This window comes from Protomyctophum parallelum (assembly GCF_964188405.1).
Source record: "Protomyctophum parallelum genome assembly, chromosome: 19".
NCBI lineage: Eukaryota > Metazoa > Chordata > Actinopteri > Myctophiformes > Myctophidae > Protomyctophum > Protomyctophum parallelum.
The window spans coordinates 41081421-41107159 of NC_139717.1; the positions used below are offsets into that span (position 1 = coordinate 41081421).

The 25739-nt window shown below is 41.9% G+C and overlaps 1 protein-coding gene across 1 annotated transcript in view; it reads right to left on the reverse strand.

Moving 5' to 3' along the window:
* Nucleotides 1–6858: 6858 nt before the first annotated feature.
* The window catches only part of LOC310876981 (solute carrier family 23 member 1-like), a gene marked incomplete at both ends in the record, with an annotated part of 38549 nt that continues 19668 nt past the window's right edge, over nucleotides 6859–25739 (reverse strand). The window contains 9 exons of the mRNA XM_083790628.1: nucleotides 6859–7109; nucleotides 7248–7343; nucleotides 7726–7834; nucleotides 7960–8124; nucleotides 20062–20315; nucleotides 20673–20829; nucleotides 22636–22756; nucleotides 23429–23610; nucleotides 24514–24673. Of these exons, the coding sequence (XP_083646754.1) occupies nucleotides 6859–7109; nucleotides 7248–7343; nucleotides 7726–7834; nucleotides 7960–8124; nucleotides 20062–20315; nucleotides 20673–20829; nucleotides 22636–22756; nucleotides 23429–23610; nucleotides 24514–24673 (1495 nt within the window). The remainder of the gene's footprint in view (nucleotides 7110–7247; nucleotides 7344–7725; nucleotides 7835–7959; nucleotides 8125–20061; nucleotides 20316–20672; nucleotides 20830–22635; nucleotides 22757–23428; nucleotides 23611–24513; nucleotides 24674–25739) is intronic.

A 25739-nucleotide genomic window follows, 5' to 3' on the forward strand; every position in this document is an offset into this window, starting at 1 on the left:
GTTCGTTTGACCACATTAATGTTGTGAGGCAATTTAGCTGCTGCCTTCATCTGGGCTGGGTCTTATAGGCTACTTTGTCGTATTTCATTTTTCATCAGAGGCCCTCTGGGTTTTGTAATGATAGTAGGCAAGGTAATGGCCTTTGTGTATTGGTAAACACCCAGAATGTGTGTAGTAGCCGTAGGAGATGGAGATATAGGGGTCAAAGAAAGACGACGTAAACACTGTGCGTGTGTGTGTGTGTGTGTGTGTGTGTGTGTGTGTGTGTGTGTGTGTGTGTGTGTGTGTGTGTGTGTGTGTGTGTGTCAGTGTGTGTGACTAGCGTGTGTGTTACGCACGTGCGTGAGGCTGGTGTGGCTGGTGTATAGGTTGCTGGGTTACAACCACATTCTAGCCTATAGCTCCCTCCAGTGTTCATATTAAAAAGTGCACATTTGTAATTGTGGAAGAAAGTGGTGCATGGAAAAGAGACTACCTGGGTTACTACTACTACTACTACAAGTTATTACTTGTATCATATGTGCAGTAGTGTATGTGTAGGAATGTAATATATACAAATATCACAAATATACAAGTAATTATTATTGATAGAAATTGACTAGCTTGTTGTTGATATTTAGGCTATTATTGATGCCGGAGGAGTGCTCACTCCTTTTTTAATATGCATTTCTTTGTTTACAGGTATTCAGAATTATTTTCTTACAATTGGCCTTAATAGAAACTTAATAAACAAATCAAATCAATATCAAGATAATATACACAAGAAAATAATATACTGTCACAACATTTTCTTTTCCATATTATTCACAACGTCACACAATCACACTCTCTGGAACGCATTTATGACCAAATAAATTGCATAATAACACAAGAAGTCAATAGTAGCCTATATAGACCTTGGGTCAGAGAACGCCTCTGCTCTGTGGGCTGTTTGTTGAGACTGAAGCTACAGAACATTAAGTACTCCTCTGGGCACCGTTCATCTTTGCCTTATGAACCTTCCCTAATGAACACCCATGTGACTGCAGACCTGGGGAGGAAGAGGTATGTTGATCTATACCTACTCTCTGCTGACAATACACTTCGTAACTCTACTGGGGGACAAATGGCACATTTTGTGTCCTGCCCTGTGAAGCACTTTGAGCTGCATTTATGTATGAAAGGTGCTATACAAATAAAGTTTATTATTATTATTATTATTACCATCCACCAGTTCCAGTTTGCCTTTCGGGAAAACAGGAGCACAGACGATGCCATTGCTACAGCCCTACATTTTACTGTCTCTCACCTGGACTTACACCTCAGTCTTCAGTTCAGCATTCAACACAAGCATCCCCTCCAAATCCTCCGACTGCACACCTGCACATGGCTCAAACCATGTCATCAAGTTCGCAGACGACACCACAGTGATTGGCCTCGTCAAAGACAAAGATGAACGTGTCTATATCGGAGGAAGTACAACACCAGGTGAGGTGGTGCGCTGAGAACAACCTCGCCCTTAAGTTAACGCCACCAAGACAAAGGAGCTGATTGTGCACTTCAGACGGCGCAGAGGGGGGCAGCGTGCTCCTATCCGATGGTGTGGAGGTGGAGCCTGACAGTGTCACCAACTTCAAGTTTCTGGGGGGTCCACATATCCACAAACAGAACTGCCAGTCTAAGGCCCTTAGCATCCTCAAGGCTGCCAGTGCTTCCCACCCCAACAACAAACTGTTCCACCCCTCCCATTCATTTATATGCAGATCTATCTAGGTGATGATCCAGTCTCCAGGTGATGATGTATGGCTATCCAAGGGTTTGATGAGGTCAGTGTCATGATCTTCATATATGGAGAGGGCCATATATGGAGCGTATCACGAGGCGTGATGGACTGGCGGCAATATATGGTGGTGTGATGTGTCACGAGGCGTGATGTCACGAGGCGTAATGGACTGACAACCATACAGTATAGTATATGGAGGTGTGTGATGTCACAAGGCGTAATGGACTGACTACCATATATGGAGGTGTGTGATGTCACGAGGCGTAATGGACTGACTACCATATATGGAGGTGTGTGATGTCACGAGGCGTAATGGACTGACTACCATATATGGAGGTGTGTGATGTCACGAGGCGTAATGGACTGACTACCATATATGGAGGTGTGTGATGTCACGAGGCGTAATGGACTGACTACCATATATGGAGGCGTGACCTGACTGACGGACGGACAGGTTTTGCAAGTTTTCATAGTAATCTGCGACCTACGGTCGCGAATAATATCTGCTATTTCCACTATTTTTGTATGCCACCAGTGTACAACAAATACAGGCAGTGCTCAATCAGACTATTGATTGAATTGAATGAAATCTATCTGTTTTTTTTGTGTTGATTCTCTGATATAGGACATTTAAAAATATATATATTTAAACATTTTAAAAACGTAATAATTGCCCAGCCCTACCTCACTGCATGCCTGCATGTGTATCAATGTGGTTGGCAGGGTCTTGCTGCAGGATGCCGGGACGAGATGGGGTGGGATGGATGGGTGGTGGTGAGAGAGGGAGGAGATGAAGTGAAGTGGAAGGACTGCAGTGTTATGAATATTTAAGGCCGTCTAAGTGTTTATTTTCTTCAGCATTGACATTTGTCTCCTATATCGCAGCAGGATAACTTGCAGCATGGCTCGTTGCATAATAAAGGCTTTTTAGAAAATATAATGTGCACATGCAAATGTGGATTTGTGCATGTTTGATTGCTTGTCGTTGTGCATGTGCATCACACACAGCCATAACATAAAATCTACATTTTGCTACTGAATGTACAGCCAGTGACCTACAGTCATTGCACAATATAGTCAGTTCTTTCAGACAAACTCTGCATTGAGGATTGATTATTTTTTAATTGCCTATTTTTTAAATACATTAGAATTGATTTTGCATTAGTAATCAGTAAGCTATGACTCCATAGGACTACAAAATCTGGTTTCAGTCGGGGTCTGCGCCATGGTATGAATGAGAGCCTCCAACATTAGCCACTATAGGCCTACACAACAAACACAGAAAAAAGAAGATATCTTTTTTTAATATATTTGGGGGGCTTTTTGCCTTAATTGATAGAATAGCTTTACAGGAAACGGGGAGAGAGATGAGGGGAAGACACGCAGAAATTGAGTCGTCCAGGATCGGGACTCGAACCTGCGACATGCTGTCAGGCTGGATTACCAGCCTAGGTAGCTTGTATTCTTGGTGTGCGACACCGCCACGTAACTATATATAAGTCAGGTTTAAAAAAAGGGAAAAGTTAGGATCACTTTCTAGAAGTGAGAGTCTATCACTGTCACAGACTTATGTGAGGGCATTATGACTCCATTATGACTGTACAGCAATTCTGCATTCAATTTCTCCATTATCCTGCACTAGTCAGAATCTACTTGACAATACTTTTACCATACAGTCTTTCAATCAATATGTTGATTACCTTCTTGGTCACTGCATGTGCCCTGTAATGAATGATGAATCTGTTCTTGATTCACAGTGATTGCCTTCAGGGCTATTGTTAAATTTCAGTTAGGTTCCCCAGACCTAATTCCTCTGTGGCCCTTGAAATAAATGTGCTGAGAGTACAAATCAGCTCCTACCAGTGGAAATCCTGCCTGCAAGGCAAGGAAGTCATTATAAACGACTATACAATTTATCGGCATTTCACATGGAGATGAATTGCGATGTGATTCAGTGAAAACATTGTTCTTCTGAATTAAAGTAGAAGGTTCACTGTGGATGATGATGTGTATTTATCTATCTATCTATCTATCTATCTATCTATCTATCTATCTATCTATCTATCTATCTATCTATCTATCTATCTATCTATCTATCTATCTATCTATCTATCTATCTATCTATCTATCTATCTATCTATCTATCTATCTATCTATCTATCTATCTATCTATCTATCTATCTATCTAATTAGCCTTAGCTACACTGAGTGAAACAAGTGAATCAATCCTGTCAAGTGACCTGTTACTGGGACGGGATGGTGGTGGTGAGAGAGGGAGGAGATGAAGTGAAGTGGAAGGACTGCAGTGTTATGAATATTCAAGCTGAGAAGTGTTTATTTTTCCTTAGCTACACTTCTTGTTGTACAGTCCAGACAGTGAAACAAGTGAATCAATCCTGTCAAGTGACCTGTTGCAGTTTATAGTCTGCACTGCAGACACACTTCCATCTAGTGGAAGTCTAGATCTCTTCTCTTCTCTTCTCTTCTCTTCTCTTCTCTTCTCTTCTCTTCAGCCTACATTAACCACTTTTAGCCTATGTCACACTTTTTTTTGTGTGTGTGTGTGTGTGTGTGTGTGTGTGTGTGTGTGTGTGTGTGTGTGTGTGTGTGTGTGTGTGTGTGTGTGTGTGTGTGTGTGTGTGTGTGTGTGTGAGCGCGCGCGTGTGCGTGTGTTCACAGCATAGCTATGTGCAAAGAGTGTCGGAAAGGGTTCATGATTTAATTATAACCTTGTATCCCAGTCACAATGAATGACATTATATTTGTTCTTGTTTGACAAATCAAAAAAGACAATGAAAAAAAAACATCTATAAGATCTACAAGCTCACAACGTGAACATGAGGTGGTTGTTTACAGTAATACTGTCAGATAAATCTTGGCAGTTGTGAGCTTTCAGAAGTTCACAATAGATTTTAACAATCTCAAATCAAAATCAGGAGGAAGGACGTCAGCACTTACATTTCAGAAGAGAACAAACTAATTCACTTGTATCGTATCGCCTGTTCGTAGTATCTAAGCCATCCCCAAGGACGCTATATTGTGATCATCATTTCGCACTGCAATGCAGATCTTGTGGATTTACATAAAACCCTGTTGGGTCACTGAGTTAAATCCCATATACCAACACTTCAGTGGCTTTCTCACTGTATGCTAATAAAAAAATGTAACGCTAAAAGATTATTAATCTTTCTAAGGCAGTTTAGGAACCTTGGAGTATATCAAGGGTTGAAATGTTAAAGTCCTACTGTAACAGAAAACGTAGGCCTATATCTTCTCTGTATGTTATTGCAAATCTATACAGCCCCCAAGAAAAAAAGTTAAACTGCTCGGCAGAATTATGTGCAGAGCTTCAAAAATTGTTGGCTACTGCCTCTACTATTTCTGAAGTATACCATATCCAGCCAACCCCCTATTAAATTATTTGTATTTCCCTTCAGGTAAAAGACTGCAGTATGAAGACCAGAACATCTTACTTCCACAACAGCAATCTGAAGCAATCTGCATCCTGAACACTTCACTGGTCATAAACTTATATGAACTCCTTAAAGGACCACTTCACCCCTTTTCAACCTATCTTCATATAATAGGTCCTCACTAATAATCATGATAAAATGGCACGATTTTTTCCTACTCAATCTGTGTCTCATAGTAGGGCTGTGGGAAGTTTAGAAACCGTCTTCCAGTGACATCATCTTTAGGCAGATTTAGTTTTAAACAAGAATTACAAATTTCAAAAATGTTTAGATTTTCATTATCGTGAGAACGATGGCTTCCATTTTCAGGACTAGAAAGCCTGCAGTTTCTATTAGCTTGTATTCCCCATCGATGATGTCACTGGAACACAGCCCTCCTATGAGACACAGACAGAGTAGAAAGAAATTGCGCCATTCTTTCATGATTAATAGTGAGGACCTATATTATATGAAGATAGGTTGAAAAGTGGTGAAGTGGTCCTTTAAGCACTTAAGCCACTTAAGGGACACACAGTATTGATTACATTGTAATATATAATTCTTGCATGTATTCTGGTTTATATGTTTTATTGTTGTCATCTCTGAGTACACCAAAACATTCCAATTCAACTGTAATCTTCTTAACCTTGAATGCTTTGGGGAAATTTGGTTGATCGCAGTGCAAAGGATGCCTGAAGCTCTTCTACACTCTGCGCGCACACACGCACACACTCAATGCTTTGGGACTGTGAGCAGATGTCAGTCTCACTCATTTGGGAGACAGTTGTTGTGCTGCGTGATGATAAATTGACAGCTGCGGGCTGTGTTTAATTCCTCTGAAAGTGGGGAGAAGAATAGAGATGCTTTAACCAATTCTGTTTCTCCATCTCTGTCTGCGACCTGCTGTGACTCGAAATAACAATTTTGAAATGTTATCTTTCTGAGCAACAGCTGAGCCGTGGCACACCGTGGACATAATTCGATACGTTTCAAATAAACTTGCATGTGTCACGGTTCAAGTCAGGAGAGCTTGTATAGGACCCAAATGCAGGAGGAGGCAGAGTCAGAGCAGGTCATTTAAAAAAGTTTAATAACTAGAAAACTAGACTGGAAGCACAAAGGTGTCAACACAAGACACACGCAACATACCACAATGAACTAGCAAGGAAACACTGGGATCAGGGGGGGGGGGGGGGGGGTATAAATACACAAGGACACAGGTGAATGCAACTGAAAATCAACACATCATTAAGAGGTTTGATTACACTGCATGAAGATGGGACATTCAATTAACTTTACATGCATCAAAATCAAGCCTGCAAAACATGATTGTTGTATTTCTGTGATCTTAACTTCTTCATTATATTTTATGTAGCCTATGTAAAAGAGATGTTTAATCTCAGTGAGGGTTTGGCTAACATAGAGGTTAAACAAATAATATTACATTTTAACTGACTTTTTCAGCGACACTCCATTCTTAAAGCATATCTACATGAAAATATATTTTAGACCCTGGAAATACATTCGGGCACTTCCAAAAATATATTTTCTCTCATACAGTAGTATCCAAAATGTCGTTTCTGACTAAATGTTTACACATGTTTGCAATATGAAATATAACAGCACAACATAGTAGTCCAAATCTCACAGAGACTGTTGATGGATGACCTCTGAGGTGTTTCTGTTGTCTGGATATGTCCCATCATCTTTAGGTGTGTGCAGAGAGCTGGGTCCTTCCCAGCGGCAGAATGGAACATAGCGGACGCAAGAGTAGGAGGCCAGGCGAGTACTTAAGCCAAAGGGAAGGTCATAAACCTCGTCCGTTTCCAAGTTGCTGCTTGAGTCTCCCAGGTGGGCTGTGTTCCAGGACAGCAGGCCTCGTTCACGCTTGCTTCCTACAGCCAGATTTATATTTAGTGGCGTGCCGGTGTTGTTGCACCAAAAATAACCAATCCACTTCAATACGTAAATATATGCTATTTGATTCAATAGTAGCACATTTGCCAAAAAGTTATTCCTTTGATGAGGTTTACCTGGAACTGTGTTGTCGAGAATGAAGCCAAGGAATCCTCCCACAAACATGCCAGTGGTCAGTAACACCTTCAACACCTGGTCCAGCTCCACCACACCTGGCACAAGGCACAGCAGCATTTATTATGCATCGCAGCAACGTTCTTGTACGATGATTGACCAGGAAAGAAAAAACAAACAAAAGGAAAAAGTCCATATGCACACTTACGAGGGACAGGTGTGTCGGATAAATTAACTGGAAGAGTAGGAAAAATGTGGAATCCTGCATGCACACTCTTCACAATGTTATTTAAGCAGCAACGTTTCGGTCAGATATAAACCTACTGAAAAATTGCTGCTTAAATAAATTTGTTTCCTTTTGGAAAACATTTAAAAATATTGTAGTGTGTTATCAAACAACTTGTTGCATTGACTTCTAAAGCTTGAGTTGTTGCAGTGGAACATGTGGTGACTGGTGAGGGAGCAGATCTGCCATTATACCAGTAGTGACGAATTCAGGATGTTTGTTGATCCAGTTTGGAATGACAAGTGCAGAGAACAGGGAGAAACCAAAGATGAAGAGGTTCCTGGAGGTGTTCATGTCTGCAAACTGTAAAGTGAGGCTTTTTAGCAACAAGAACAAACCAAAACAAAGCATTAAAAATGTGAGGAGAATTCGCTGATCGAATTAATTCGTACATAACAAACATTTAAAATGTATACAGAACGGTTTACCTGCAGATTAGAGATACCAGCAGCAGTGATGACCCCAAACATGATAAAGAGCATCCCGCCGACCACAGGGGTAGGGATAGTGGTGAAGATGGCTCCTATTTTACCCAGCACCCCCATGAAAATCATCAAGACTCCGCTGACAATGATAACTGCTCGACTGCCTACCTGTAACCACACAGCCAGAATGCTCAATCAACTCAAACTTTATTTATTTATAAAGCATATATTACAATGACCAAAGGTTGACTAAAGTGCTGTTTAAAATAAAGAAGACTGACATAAAGAGGCATAAACACTAATACAATTACAAAGAGAAATAAAATGGGCAGCAGGAAATAGCTTTTTTGCTAATGTTTTGCTAAGTTCAGCTCAAAAATACAATGTAGGCTGCAGCTGGTATAGAAATGTAGTCTGTGATTCCTGTTCCCAAAATACGTTTTTTGTCTTTTTCAGTTCACAGAGAGAGTCTAGCGTGTCTAGTTTAGACAGAAAACTTTATTAAGGTCCATCGTTAACATAAGTCTAGGAGAGTTTCGTGTTTTGTTCTACAACATAATTTATAGCCTCTATGTAGTCCTCGATTCCTTTTCCCAACAGACAACAGGCCAGTTGCCCTGAAAACCTTGATCATAAAGTCCTTTGAAAAATGGATAAAATAGGAGCATCTGGACAAAACCCAGTACCATGCTGAGCCGTTTCAATTTGCATATAAGGATGGGCTTTACTTTATTCACATGCACATGCCTATAGGGCAGTACAACCTTTGCAAAGGTGTTTAGTTTATCCACCGCCAGTGGATAAACTACTTCTTTAGTTTGCTTGTCTACTTGTTTGGCTGTTTGGAACCCATTCTGACCGGGCACCCATTTTGGTGTTAGCATCATGTTATGCTTTATCTATTGAAAAATAGCAGATCTACAAGCTCGTATCGCGCCACCGAGTGGCGCGATACGAGCTTGTAGGTCTGCTATTTTTGAAAAATCGAAGAACGACTGACATTTTTAGAATCTGATCTCAGGTCAGAATGGGTTGATCAGACCAGTGTGTGTCCGGCGGAAACCTTGTGTGAATCTGATCTCAGGTCAGAATGGGTTTTCCTCTCCAACTGAACCCACAGGGTGAGGGTGAATGAGTGCATGAGAGCCGGACAGTTATAGCCCTGCAGAGGGGTCTGCTGCTGACCTATTGACCCTCATGAATGTTCAGTATGGTACCTTCTGACTGGGACAGCATCATGTGATACACACACTGATGTAAACACTCATATACAAGGAAGTACCCATTCAAATGACTTGTTTCCCTACAGACTCAGAGACTCAGTCCCATGGGATACCCTTGTACCATATACTTGACTCCATTCAGCTGGATTAAGTGTTGGTGGGGTAAAGTAGACCCTTCAAGCAGTTACCATTACTTTCAGAGTGTGCCGCCTGAGCTGTGTGTATGCAAGGTCACTTCAGTGAGATTGCTACTGTACTGTATATATTGACAGGGCAGAGAGGGACACGTCAGAATTCTCCAGGATAGACCAAGCTCTCTGTCCTGTGCTTCGCGGGGCCCCCAAATCTGTGGACTGATAATGATCGAATCCGAATTCGTGACGTAACAGGTCGTATTTGCTTTCATATATGTCTTTGCTGTTCACATGTATATATCACATGACCATTCAATTTGGGATAATTGTGGGCAATCAATAAATGCCAGATCTTGTGAATCCATAATTTTAAGTGTACAGCCTGTTTATTGGACTATTAGATAACCCTCTCAACAGGATGGCGCATCAGCGTGGCGACCCGCGACGTGATTGAAAGCGGTTATCTTGTCCAGCAGGTTGGGTCATTTTGACCAGTATTGTAGTCTAGACATGGCCCCATAGCTGGCTAGAAAGGGCCTTTAAAAAATGCATTTGGATGCAGATTTCTACCAGCTTGGGGCTGTGTGTAGGTCGGCTTATTAGTTTTATCTAAATGGGGAATCAATTTTAAGTGATAATGTTTGGATGTGATACCATTGTGAACACGCTATGCTCTGTTTGTTGCCAACTGTGTTGTGTTTGCATAAGTGAAATATCCTATACCCGCTGGTATAGCTCTGTTGATTTTGATGTTTTGCTGAAAAAAAGAATGGAAAATGGAGGCGCTCGCTGTAAAAGTATGTGTGTGTGCGGGCGTGTGCGCGCGTGTGCGTGCGTGTGACTCGGTGTGTAAGGGGAAGCGGAAGGTGCGTGCAATGTGTGTGTATGTGCGCCTAGCAGTGGGGATGACAGTGCAGTGTCTGTGCATGCGCCTTTGTGTGTGTGTGCATGCGTAGTTGGATGTGTGTGCGTGCGGGCAGTGTGTGTGTGCATGCGTATTTGGATGTGTGTGTGTGCTAGTGCAGTGTCGTGTCCCACACACCCTGCCATAGCGAGGCGCTTTTCTTATCAGTGTGTGTGTGTGTGTGTGCGTTGGTGCCGGAATGAGATGGGAACTGTGTTTGTTGTGTCTTCGCCTGGCGCCGGTTTCAAAAATATTGATAAATTGAAAAGTACACCAAGTCCTGCCACTCGGAGGAGAGATCTGCGACAATGAATGGGTCAAGAATGCCAACCTGGGACATACATTTGGCCCTTTGTGGAACAATTGGGACACAAATTACCCAGAGAGAGAGCAAATGGAGTCAGATAAGAAGTCAGTGAGGTGGGTAATGTTGTGTAAACGAAGGTTGTGTGAATACCCTCCCTAAAAACCCGGCTGGGAAAAAATTGTAGATTTCACCATTTAACACATTGACAGCTCCAGACGAGACCGTTTTCAAAGGGGAGCAAACATTTTTCCTTGGGAAACTGTAAGCGCCATGGTTACAAAAATATAATAGGAGTGTCATAATAATTATGAAAATTAATTGGAAAATAAGTACACAAGTTGGCCACATGGTGGCACTATAAAAGCCCATAATTTTGGTTGGATTTGATTTAATATTTATTGGTTTTATTTTGACTGACAAACATAGACCATGTTCCTCTTCTGACGACCAGTAGACAGATATGATGACCGGCTATTCCCTCTGCATTGGACAGTAGGAAACTGATAGTTACCTGACATGGACTGATTGCTCGCTTATCTTGACGTATAGACAGGTGACATTTGACTTAATTGACTTTTATTTTTACTTTTAATAAAAAGGTTATAACCATTCCATTTCATCATAACATTGGAGAGGAGAATAATAATAATTCCGAAAAGTTAATTGAAAAATTGCACAAGGTGGCCACACGGTGGCCTGGTAACAGCTTATTTCATGTGTTTGTTTAATAATTATTGAACCGAGAGGCATAAAATCATAATTTCCTTTTCTCAAGTGTTATCTGGGCGCTTCCCCAGATAAGCCACGCCCACATGCATATTATATACTTTTTGCTGCTTGGAATTTTCTTTAAAAAAAAGACGCCTTGGTGCACTGTTGTGCGCTTCTAAAAAAGGGGTTATAGGTGATTTAATAAAATATATAAATATACAACCAATCAATCAAGAGGTGCTGTGAAATAATAATAATATCCGCAATATTTTCAGTTTCTCACCTGGCCAGTGGGGAACTAGATAAAGTATAATAGTCATAAGGGAAGGGGGTTGGGCGCCCCAAACCTTGTGACTAACAGGGGACAGTGGGACCGTGAGGTTCCGAGGGCACGTTAAATCTATACTATAGTGCAGGGGAGAAGGAACTGAAGGCCTCCGTGTCTAGTGAAGGGTGAGCACACCCTACTGTGGTTTCCCCTAGTCGGCGCCTTTGCCGCATTGTATACATCGGACAAACGTGTGTATGACAAGAGGTCATTGACAAGAGGTCAAAGGAAAATGCCTTTGTCACATGTATATGATGTTGGGGGTAAACGCGTGGTACGTGGATGACAGTCCACACCTAGCAGAGATGCCGTTAAGAAGTGACGGACTCTGTGAACAGGCAAGGCTGGTGAAAACGGTCAAAGTTTGGGTATCCCATAGCGAAGTGGGGCCCGGATCAGACCGTCGGGTTCCTCCTGGGTGGCCAACCATCACTACGGGGTCAGGAGCTCGCTATCGACTGCGTCACCGGTCGGTGGAGTCAAAATGACAGTAAGTCCATTCAGATGGAACTGTTGGCCGTCTTGCTCCGCTCAATGTTCAGTCAGGCCGCTGTAAGCCAAAAACGAATGAGTTAGTAGGCGAGCAGTGCTCTTTGTGATCGGTGGGCTCTGAAAAGGAGCCGCCGGGAAGCAAAGACTTGAAGTCTTCTCTCCAGGGTAGCCTGGGTGGTAGACCTCAAGAGGAAAGGGGTCTAGCCCGGGACTGCGCCCTCAAAGGAGAGCTGGAGGGAGGTCCGAAAGACTCAAGCGCGGTAACTGTGTGCGCAAGTGGTCTGTGTGGGTGAGGTTTGGCTGGGATCAGTCGGACTCATAGTTTGTTTGTTGTATAAGAGTTGTTGCAGTGAAGTGTGGACGCGCACTGAGTTGTGGGAACTGTGGTGTTTGTATGTTATATAGCTTAAAGGTACTCATGTTATAGACTCAAGTGAGAAGATGGGAGGCCTTGATTAAAGGCCTGTCGGGTGGTCACTGGGGGGGGATGTTGTGGGTCAGTAAAAGTGGGCAGGGTCGTGATGTTGTCTTTGAAGTGTAGGTCACGAGGGCAAATTGATCTTAGCCTTCGCTGCAGATATACTATCAGAGTATATCTGAAAAATAATCCTTTTCATTAGAGAACCATCATGTTTATAGTCATAAATGCACCACACAGCCAAATAAACAATTAAAATTAAAAACAACATTTTGAATTATCATTATATACTATAGTTATGCTGTCTGACCACAGGTTATAAATTGTGTTCTTAATTGCGATAAAAGTAGTTGAAATCTAGCCATGTTCAATTTGGGACGACAAAATGTAGAAGGGCCTTGCCCTGTTCAGTAATCAAACATACTCAAAGTAAAAGTAAGACTCATTGTGTAGAATGCCGAAGTGCAAAGGGAGAGTGTACATTTAAAAATGAGTGTGGGGACAAATAGCCAATCCACAAGCTTGAACGCCCAGTATAGTATATATATAAGTCTAGGTATATTTGCAAAATAAGTAAAATAGTTCAAATTATGTAGTGGTGAAGTAATTGTGAAAAAAAGTGTGAAAAAAGTACTCAAACTATATAAAAACATCCCAAGATTGTACTTAATTGAGCTAAGGAAGTACGTGTTTACTTTCCACAAGTGAAATATAGTTTAGGGTCAAATTAGGGGAAAGACAAATTGTGATTTTGTACAAACGCTGCATAGTAAAGTTGCAATCTAGCAACACCAGAACTTAGAAGGGGACCAGGAAGGAGGGGGCATAGTCTAAAAATCAACAACACAGGTGGGAGGATATTTGATTTCATATGCATCAGCCTACTGTCGTATCTCCAGAGACAGTTGTACACTCTGTTCCACCAAAGAGACATTGTCGACTGCAGCAACCAGCCAGCACAAGACCACCACCGCTGCTCCAGAGTTGGGGTGGGGCACTTGCTGAGAGACATTGAATTGACCGTGCTGCACTGGGTTAAGCACATGGGCCAGACACACACAGCCACCAGACTGCTATGCCACCTGCTATGGAGAAAAATAACTGTTCCGAGTGCTGGGGAGTCACTCACAGAGACACTGACCACACTGCTCAAGGTCATGGGCCAGGGGTGCGTTGCCTGCACCACTCTGCCCAAGTAGAGGCCCAAAGCCATTTAAAATCAAATATTGGACCTGCCACAGTTGTACACATGGGCCGAGCATGAGTGTGGATTTACACACTCTCATGACAAATTATAAATGCGCGATTGCGTAGGGTTGGGCGCCGTTGGTACAAAAACACAATACTAAAGACAACTAAATTAGGGTGATTAAATGTAGTTACACGCAATTGAAGTACCACTATCAAACTATATATTTTTTCAAAAGTAAGGGAAGGCAATTGCCAATTGGGCAAAACCATAGTGTAAAGTAATTGATTGAACAGAGAATCATCCCCCTATCCCTCGCCCCTTTGAAGGCCTACACAGTATATAGGGTAAATTTGAAATGAGTAAATCATTTGGAAAAACTAAAGCTTTGTCGGGTTTGTGCCTTCAAGGGGCCGACCATTTTGATTGACCAGGGGTGGGCAAGTATTTTTCTTAAGGGGCCAAAAGGTTGAACGTAAATATAAATGTTAGGGTTTTTTGAAAAAGCAGTAAATGGCCAGGTATGAACATGTACAGAGAGTGCGCCCCTCATTTCACATGGGTGTGATTAGATATGGTGTATATAAGTCAACTACAAATGGAGAATTATGTGGCAAAACGACCTGGTACGGCAGTAATATAGTAATCTAATGTTTTATTGGAATCAAAAAATGTCAAAGCGATATGTAGCCTGCCCTGGCGACTCAATGGACAGTTTATCTCTTTTCTCACTAGGCCCAAGGTCACAGACACTGGCTGTGGTTCAAACTGTACTGGAGTAAAAGTAAAGAAAAAGAGCAGATCTACAAAACGTCAGGCAATGGCCGTTAGGGCCTCATTCAGTGAAAATAGCTCAAATTGGCCAAGTAAGTACAGTACTTCAAATTTAAGTAAGTTTACCCTAATGTAAGCAGGATGTAAAGTAAAATTTTTCCATTCTAGGTCCCCATGATATTAATGTATGAGTGAATAAAATTTTCCCCAGTGACATGAATGGAAAAATGCAAAATTGAGACCTTTTTAGTATGGTGTTACGATAGTGAAACATGGTTCTGTATGTACAGGGTGCCCTGACCGGAAGATTAGTGATGATAAAGGGGGGAATCGCGTCGCGTGTGTTTTCAACATTAATTAATAGGCCTCATGTTGGTATGGTTGTCGTGTAATTAGATCATAAGTAGCCTAAAGTAGGAGTCAATAGAAATGCTCTTGTAACAATGGAGCTGAACCATTTTGGGGAAATTCTGTACTGTAATGCTGTTCCTGGTGTCTTGAATGTCAATCATGTTGTCAATGGAATAGGGAGTCTTGACTGGCCGTGTCCAACGGTCAGTACTGATCTGATGCTTTGACAATGGTTCACTTCACTACAGTACAGTCGGAAGTTTGTTTTAGAGAACTCATTTCTCTATGGTTTAATTAGATTAGGTGTAGGCTACTTCTAATATACGACACCTGTGAACCATAAATTTGTGCACAAAGCCGCAGGAGTTACAAGGGAGAGAGCAGCACCATAGACTTCCATACTAGTAGCAACTGTTGGAGTGTTTGTGTATGGTATGAATGCACGTCGGGCCACTATAATGCCATGTCAACGCGGCAGCATGTAGAGCGGCTATTTTCGGGGGAAAAAGTTCCCTCTGGGAGTCCAAATTACAAATATGATTCATTTTAAGTGACCTTTCCCAAAGGTTCAATATCAAATCAAGTTGAAATTATAATGAAAACACAGAGAAAAAAACACGGGGTCAATATAAATTGGTACAATTACAAAAATGAGGAATAAAATGTAAGGGGAAGACCAACTACAAAAATTAATATAGAGTATGTAACACAATAAAAAATAGTGAAAAAAAAATCAAATACTGAAAATAAGCGTTTTTTCAATATTATCTCCCCAAGAGAGGTGGTTAAACATGAGTGAGTTCTAGGAGGGTCATTCTGGCCTGGTATGTGTCAAGGAGGGACTGAGAGCATGCGAGAGGCTCATGTCTTTGAATAATTGGTTTGCAATGTCTGGGTTAAATAACCAAGCCCCCCCAACAGATGGATTAATTGCCAAAATGTATAATCAAAAGTAACTAACAATTTGTCCCACAGGAGGTGTCCAGGAGGGAGTTCTGAAAGACTTAAATGTCAATAATATGTTTTAATGTGTCAATAATATGTCACATGAAGGAGGGGAGAGAATAACCCTGAGAGTAACCCTAATCCTATAAATTCCTGAATAAATTCTCTACAGGATCAGGGGGACGTCAATGTCCGAAGGTGTGTGTGAAGTGTAAGCATAACAGCAGGGGGGACACTCACATACAAGGTCAGGATGCAACACAGACCCAGACTTTCCAGACTTTCCAAATTTTACTTAAGTGGACTACAGACCAAAATTAAGACCCTCATGGACAACAAGGTGTCAAGTTCATATCCAGGAGGGACACCTGGTTGGATTCAACAAATCATTGGGTAGGATGACCGAACCGTGACCGAGCCGTGACCTATTCCGTTTTATTGTCACTGAATAAATGTATCTGTGATTCTGTGTATGTCAATCAAACCGAAGGCGACCTAAATAACTAACTTACTAACATATGCAAAAAACCCAATCACATAACCTCCTTGAATGATTATACGTGCCGGCAAAAAGAATGTTGTGTGCTTCTGTTATCTTGCTGTTGTCCTTGTTGTGGTTCCTCTACAGTTGTCAACAAAACTGTAAGTATGAAAACAAAAACACAGCTACACCCAGTGTTGAACTTCAAATATGTAAATATGAGACACACCAGGAGTTCTAGAACCTTATGTTTAAAAAAAATATATATATATGTATTGTCGATGAAGGGGGGAGGGGAACTGTTTTGCGAGCTTTTGCTTCCATAAACAGGTCAGTCAGGGAGTACCCAGGCGGGGTTCATATACCCAAGCACCAGGGAGTCCATCACAACTTCCACCTGGATAGGCTTGCAGGCTCGCAGACGCTGCGGGGCGCGGCGGGTCGAGGAGCAGTGCACCATCAGAGCTTGCCAGAGCTCCTGGAGCAGGGACGGCCCTGTCTCTGGTCCGAATGTGGGATACGAGTTTGGTCCTAAAAATCACCTGATGGGAAGTGCGAACTGCCCTGTCACCTTGTGCCTTGCATACCGGAGCCTAAGCAGTTCAAGGCCTATACGTCGGGTTGCGACTCGCGATAACAATTACCCACTGGACAACAGGATGGATGGGCAAATAAACAATTGCCCATCCCTCCCCCGCGCGAGAACTCTGCCCCCCAAGGGCATCCCGGAGTACAATTTTTGTCAACATGTTTTCAGTGTGCAGGACATGGAACAATGCCGAATGGTAGGAACAAAATGAACGTTCCTAGTGGTTGGTTTCCCCAAAAAAAGGAGTGGTTTTACTATTTTACAGGTTTCCACACGCATACTAACTTGGTTTTCCACACCACCAGTGTCCACCTGCACGATGCCTCAAAATGATGTCTGACAATAAGTAAAATACTACAAGAAGTTTGATATGTACAATGTGATTTATGGTTGATTTGATTTCCGCATCAGTGACGCAATGTACTTCTATTCATATGATTGACCTGACTATTAATTGTCATTCTTTTTTATTTTTCATCTCTTGGAATTCAATGTCTGTGTACCACTAACCCCTGAATGCAGTGTTCTACCGTCCCTGAATTGGTGTGCCCCTCGAACGTCTGTATGATATCTGGTAATTGATTACTCATTACCAAGGAGGGCTGGTGGGGTAAAGTAGACCCTTCAAGCAGTTACCATTACTTTCAGAGTGTGCCGCCTGAGCTGTGTGTATGCAAGGTCACTTCAGTGAGATTGCTACTGTACTGTATATATTGACAGGGCAGAGAGGGACACGTCAGAATTCTCCAGGATAGACCAAGCTCTCTGTCCTGTGCTTCGCGGGGCCCCCAAATCTGTGGACTGATAATGATCGAATCCGAATTCGTGACGTAACAGGTCGTATTTGCTTTCATATATGTCTTTGCTGTTCACATGTATATATCACATGACCATTCAATTTGGGATAATTGTGGGCAATCAATAAATGCCAGATCTTGTGAATCCATAATTTTAAGTGTACAGCCTGTTTATTGGACTATTAGATAACCCTCTCAACAGGATGGCGCATCAGTGTCATCGCCACAGATCACACCCTGACTTTGGATATGTCATAATGTTTGAATGTTCCACTCAGTCATAAAAGCATTCATTCACAATTCCTTGATCAGTGATTGGAAATATGACATTCGTTTTACAATAAATGTAATTATTGCAGATTGACCCCTTTTCCACCGGTTGGTTCCCAGTGGGAACCGGTTCAGTTCTTTTTGGTTTTTAGTCCATGAGTCAGAGCTCCAAAATTGGTGGGCAAACTATACCCTGTATTAAATTGTTTATAGGATCAATACAAGTAAATTAATACATGATAACCCTTCCACAGTAGTAGCTTTTTCATATTTTTGATTATTTTGCATATTTTCCTACATAATGCCTCATTTGCATATTTAAAAATGTAAAATTTGTAATAAAATAAATCATTGTCTTCGTGTAAGTACTCAATTGGGGAAGTGTAATGGTGATAACAATCTAATATAGGTATGGTTTTGCCCACTCAATTCATAATTAACGTTTCAATTTTGGAGCTCTGGCTCATGGACTAAGAACCAAAAAGAACTGAACCGGTTCCCATTGGGAACCAACCGGTGGAAAAGGGGCCATTGTGTGTTATGTGAAATCTGAAACCATGATAAGTGCATGCTCCCAAAATGAACTCAACAACCTTTCCCAAAATGAACACAACAACAACTTCTGGGAATTCAGCTTGCGTCACAAGACATCTCAATGTCTGAGTGAGTGACCACCATATGGTAACTGAGCCATGCATTGCACAACGAAGAGAGCTATATAGTGAGGAGGAAGATGAAGCCCGGATAGGATAGGAACTAGGAGGATCCGGAGGGATTCAGAGGAAAAGACGGATGACGGATGGAGGGAGAGGAGCGGAACCAGAATGAACCAGAGAGAAGGATGTCTGATGAGAGGGTCTTGGCCACATCGCTACACAGACCAACCCCGCTGCTCTGACCTGAGCGTCCCAGGAGATCCCAGGCAATCCAAGGCACTACGACGAGAGGCTCAGGGGTTACCCAGACGATCCAACCCCCTGCCGCCCGCCTGAAGAAGACAGAAGACAGACGACCCCAGTCTGCCTCTCTCTCAAAGCTCTCAACAAACACTCAGGAAAGTGATGCATTACATCCAGTTTCTAAGTTCATGGCAAAGGACATTATCTATCATATAAATTCATTATCATTTTATTTGATTCTTAAATTCTATTTGAACCTGCATTAACTCTTGTTTAAGAATTAATTTGATTATTGTGATCCATTCTACTAACTATGCCTATAGCTTAGGTGTGGAAATAAATTGATTCATTTTGTTGTTGTCTATTATTTGTCTATTATTTGCTCAAGAGTTGAACTTGCTGGTTTTTGACACATGCAAAGTAAGAAAGGCTATGTAATGGAAAATATCTCTTACCTTCAGATTCCATAGATTTATTGAGATAAAATAATAATTAAAGTTTAGGGTTAAATACAAATTAATATTGTGCTTATTCCTTTCACTGGTGCCCCTTCTAAAATTCAGATTGATTTTGACTTAATTTTGAAAACTTCAGATTTTTGAATAATTATTTCATAATTATGAATTCCACTGATATAAAATCTACAGGATTAAATATATAACTACTACAGAGGAGATGATCTTACTGAACTGACTGAACTATAACTATTTTGGCCATGTTTTAAATATAGCAGATCTACAAGTTCACAATGCATCACATAGTATACAGTAGATCAGCTACAGAATTTTCTAAATAAGTGGTTGAAAATCTGTGGTGGTGAGAACCTATGGAGGTGTCAGGGTGAGTTCAGAGTTCAACTGCCGACAAAATGGGCAAGGATCTCAATTCTGGAGGTTTAAACAAACTGAGAGACCCAAATAATAGGATAGGCAAAGCTAGAACAAAACCTGAGGGCAATGCAGATGGCTTGGCCTAAACTGACCAGACTCACACATATGAGTTCAGCCTTAAACACTGACAAGGAGCTTAACAAACAGGTCAAATCACAAGGTTAGACAAGGAAGCCAGGTACAACTACAGGGGCAGACACACAAAGGAAAACAACAGAAACAGAAGTCCAAAACCTAATAAGAACAGTCAGAGGACTCGGAGTGGAGCGTGACAGGTGGGCCTAAACAAAGATATAGTATCCTGTGTGTGTGTGCATGCGTGCGTGCGTGCATGCGTGCGTGCGCGCGCGCGTGCGTGCGTGGGACTTCTACTGTACCATGGGTCCTGCCACATGTATCTCACCTTGGTGATGCCCAGGACTCCCACATTCTCACTGAAGGAGGTGGTGCCATTCCCTGTGCCCCATGCTCCTGCCAACAGACCGCCAATGCCCTCCATTGCAATCCCTCTGTTGATGGCATGCTTTGGGGGAGGCGGGGCCCCCGAAAGCCTGGCACAGGAATAGTAGTCTCCCACAGACTCTATCATGGAGGATATGATGCCAGCCATGATGCCCATCACCCCTGCCACATTTACCGTTGGTACGCCCCACTGACCTGAAGGAGTGATCAAAATGTTTGTTCATAGACTGAACCTCCACGATGGAAATACAGTAGCAATCTACACATTTCCGCTATTACCATTACAGTACTCCATCTACTGCTAGTCTACAGCATGCTACTAATACTGCCAAAATGTTTAAAGGTAATAATAAACAATAAAATCCTATATAGAACAGTGATTCCCACTGGTGGGGTGATAATATTTCAGTATTCCTTTGCCAAATAATTGACATTTGGCAAACAGACTTTATTGATAATGTATAATAAACAGACATGTTTGAGATTTTCAGGAGGTTGGAAACCACCAATGTATGGACATGAAAGTGATATAGGATGCCATGACTTTATTACCGGGATATGGAAAGGTGAACCAGGAGGCGGAGCCCACCACGTCTCCCTTCACGTCGGTACGCGCCAGGTAGCCGTACTGGTCTGGGTCTGAGGGCAGGACGTCATAGATGGTCAGGAGGTAGCAGGCCAGCCACGACACAGCCATGGCTAGCAGAACCTGAGCACAGTGGTTGAAGAATACACCCATGTTTAACTTGGTAAGAAGCAAGATTCAAGATTCAAGATGTTTATTGTCACACAGATGTACAAGTACATTGTGAAAAACCTAGGTTGGGGGTACTCCACAATACACAATAAAAACATAAATAACAGTGCAAATCCCATGTAAGGGTTATTTAAAAGGTTTAAAACAACTCAGACAAAACGCATGTAAAAGGTTTGAAAAGGTTTTAAAAGGAACACAGACAGCACAAGGCCTTAATACGTGAAAAAGTGCATTGTTCATTTTGTTTAGCAGTCTTACAGCCTGGGGAAGAAAACTGCTCTTGAGGCTGGTGGTGCTGGCTTTGATGCTTCGGTAACGCTTCCCTGAGGGCAGCAATACGAAGAGTCTGTTATGGGGGTGTGTGGAGTCTTAGCTATATAAAATTGCATTTATATAGCGCCTTACCGCCTTTATAAAAGTGCTCTACAATGTGCATTACTTTCTCACAGACATTCACACACTGACGGTGGGGGGAGCAGGGGGTTCAGTGTCTTGCTCAAGACTTGGTACCAGTACCAGCTACTCCAATCTGCACCAAACTTGACACAAACACTGTTCCTGGGCCTGCCATGCATGACAATAATCACACCAGGGGTCACGTTAGGGACCCCCGGGGGCCAAAGGCATACTATTTTTCCAATCCGCGACTGTGTCTCAGTCTTGCCCAAGTGTCCTTGGGCAAGACACTGAACCCCAAATTGCTCCCGATGTGCTGGTTGGTGCCTTGCATGGCTTCCGCCGCAATCGGTGTATGAATGGGTGAATGTAATGCACAATCTATGTAAAGCGCCTTGGATAAAGGCGCTATATAAATGCACCATTTATATATAAATGCACCATTTACCAGGGGCAACATCAGGGTCCCCCGGGGGCCACAGGCACACCGTTGATTCAATCCTCACCAAACATGGCACAAATGCTGTTCAGTGATCAGTGACAACACTAAATTGCACAGACGGGGCACTACAGCAGTGTCACAGCAGTGTTACAGCAGGGTCTAACAAATAGCCATTCTGGATTTGAACATGAAGCAGCCCGAACATAAAGCATGTTAAATATAATTTGCAATGGCAAAATGCACCATTTGGTGACGTCTGCCTTTTGAATCTCATTGAATCTCCAAATCAGCATCTTCTATAGACATAAATAAACATCTATGTAATATCAATACAGCTTTGTATTGATATTCATTAAATGTATTAGTGCTGGTTACACAGCCTTAAGAGTAATGTCCCCTCACAGATGCTATAAGAGTGTTGTCCTATTTGTCCAGTGTGAGGGATGCTCACAAGCACTCAACCAGGGCGAGTTAATTTAATCTGGTTCCCCTCAGGTTCAGGGTGTTTAAGGGTAAGCATTTGTTTTATTACGCAGCCACTACTCAGTGGAATGCACTCCGCAGATCTAAAATGCATGAATTCCCTTGCACTTCCCGTAAACTGGTCTTAAATCGTCAAATCGTGGATTCATTTAAACTCTGGTCATAGTTAAACCTTCACCCAGGATGGACTGCTCCTATGGCTGCTCACATAGCTCACTAGTGTACCTCTCAAAACTGTAAAGATTCAGATCTTTTATAGTATTTTATGGTATTGATATCATGTCGGGTGTTGTGTTGTCTTATATGTGTATGTACCACAATGGAAACAAGCTTGAAGGTATTTTTCCTTCTTATTCGTTTTAATTGCCAATCAAGTATTCCATCCATCCATCCATCCAATCTCCCCAAGAAGTAGAAATACTGTCTCATGTACATACTGGTATTATCTGGAAGATGTACATCTTTGAGGTGTGCAGTTTCTTGGTCTTGCTGTATGCAGGGATAGGGACTGGTATGCTGCAGAGGAACTGGGAGAACAGGACGATCAGCGCTATGGTCCTGCACGCATAAGAAGAACCATTTCAGCAGGATTGTACCTAATTGAGCACATTTATACATATAAATCAATCTTACTCCCATCAAGATTTTTTTAAATCCCAAGATTGTTACTGTATATAGATAGATAGATAGATCTTTATTTGTCATTGCAACGTGTACAACGAAATTAAAAAGTGCCAACCAATCAGTGCATTATATCACAAAAACAACATACTGTACAAGCTAAAACAAAACACACATGCCTTCTTGTTATTGCACAACCCCAGCAGCACTAATATAACAGGGTAATCAAAACCTAATTAAGAGTAGACAGCTGTATTTACGTACAATCCTTTGCTTTATTAAGGCATAACCACTTTGTCAAATTTCTTATGGGTTGCTTAAATTGTACACAATATGTGGCTGTACTGTAAGATGCAATAATTTCAGTGTCTTGCCCAAGGACACTTCGACATGTAGACAGGAGGAGGAGCCGCCATGGATCATTGGACGACCTCCTGAGCCACTTCTGAGTGGAACGTATTGATTGCAACTAAACATGGCATGGCATAATCCCACTGCATGGTGCTAAATTATGCATGCAAAATTGAATTATCGCCGTAACCTGATTATTCCCAGTAATCTGGGAATTAGTGTTCATGTAAATTCACAAACTAAACTACTACTACTCACAAAGCAGAGATGGCCCAGTGGCTGCCGGCTTTGGTTCCAACCATGTCGTACTGGGCCAGGGCAATCAGAGAGATGGTGGGGGCAATGGTGAGGGGGCCAATGAAGCGCATGAGGAAGCCAATGAGACCCGTGCAACCCACCAGTATCTGGAAGGCGGAACCCACCATGATGCAGCCCTGAAGCTGTGGAACGGGACATATATACACGCTTCATTACAGCAGCATCAGCATGGCCACAGAATAGAAGAAATTAATGAGCCAACGTCATTAGTGTTAGACAACTGCACAGCTCGACATGAATTATCCCTTGGTTTATATTACAGTGCCGTGTCGAATTCGAAGTTCTAATTGCTCTGATCACTTACATATATTACGTGCAGCACCTTGTTGAATTCTCAATTCGGTCACAGCATTATGTCTTTCTGTTATTTCTTGTAGACCTCTAATCTCAATAACAGGACATTCTTTCTCTGAGTATGTTGCTAAGCAGACTGAAAAGTGTAAGATAATAAAAAAAAACGTAATCGGTTTTGGTTTTTCCCTTACATACTCATAGCAGTGTATAAGAAGAGGCATAATGTTCAGTGAGGTGGGCATTCATCTCTGGAAAATAAACCCCTTCAGGGTGTACATGATCTATTAACATCAGTGTTAGAGCAGTGGTTCTCGAAGTGGGGCTCGGTGACCCCCAGGAGTCCTTGAGGGGATTATAGGGGGTCCCCCACCCGGCAAGAGGAGGACCAGTATAACCACATAAGCACTATTTAAAAAAATAGTCGATCTACATGCTCACAAGGTCATGGGCATGTAGATATTTTTAAATTGTAATTCTGTTTAATTTAACAACTAACTTTTTCTCTTATGTTTTTTTTCTTTTTCAGGGGTCCTTGGCTTAATGTATAAATGTGGGGGTCCTTGGCATCACATTTAAGCAATTCATTGCTACTAAATGGGTTGGATGATGACTTCCCGGAGCTCAAATAACATGGGTTCAGTCATTGAATTAATAACAAGTTCAATTGAAGTGCTGTTTTTGCGAGCATCCTGTTGTTTTGAGTGGTGTTTGTGCTGGCTTGGCTGACTCACAGATCTCAGACGTGTCTGCCACACGTCGATGAAAACAGGGGAGGAAGTGTTCACCAAGCTAGCGTTCTGTGTCCAGGCTGGACACTGGAACTCTGGCATGGACAACATGGACATAGAGGGGGCCAGCAGAGCGAATGTCCCACCCTGGAGGATGGGCAATCTGGAAGAGAAAGACAAAACTCTCGAGACGGATTTATACTTAGTTGGACGCTGCCGGTGTCCCACACCAAAAATAGCAGATCTACAAGCTCCAAAAGCGTTGCAGTTTTCCTTTGAAATCGTATTGCTTCAACTCTCAATGTTTATGATTGTCTATGTCTATTTATGATCTAACCCATTTTAGCAAGACCACCATCTTCGTCTTGGAAAACACCTCTGAAGCACTTTTATTTTGCAAATGATTGCATGATCTTAACTTAACGGACCCATAGTAAAACATGTTGAAAACATGTTTTATGAGAGTCATACTCTCATAAAGGGAATTCTAATTACCCACCACGACCCCATAGAGAATTCTGTTTGTTTCAGCAGAACAGGCACATGGATGAATGGATGACACAAACAGATACATTCCTGCAGACATCTCTTCACATGGTTGTAATGCCTCATCCCAAAGCGCACACGCCTACTTCTGCTAGTAAAGAAGATAAGGTGGTTAAGTATAAACTTATATGAAGAATGGTATCTGTCAGACCTGTTCAGACCTTCACACCGTAGCTTATACTGCAGGCTATTACAGCCTCTATCAGTATAATAAAAAAATACTGACTGAATATTGACTTGCCACACATAGTTGTACAGACGGAAGTCATGTTTAATAAGACAACATCTGCACCGTCGTCTATCCTACCATTAGTTAACTCCATTTCTGGCCTCCAACCTAAACGTGAACCAAGAAAGGTTGAATAAAACCTTATGATCTCACATGTGCATTAAGTTGAAAAATCTGCACAGTAAATATTACTTTTGAGAGCACTGCTAGCAAATTAATCTTCATCTTGTTACAGTTTTATCTTTCCTTCCATGAGTAATAAAATACTGCACTGTTCCCATAGCCATACTCAAATACACTGCAATTATTTTATAAAGATAGGCCTACTGTATGTCTGTGGTGCAATGAAACAGTGTGTTATGTAATAACACTATGCATTGCACTTGAACACAGTTAGAACACAAAACTGTGGCACTCTCTTATTAGCAACACATTACATTATGTTAACGATACC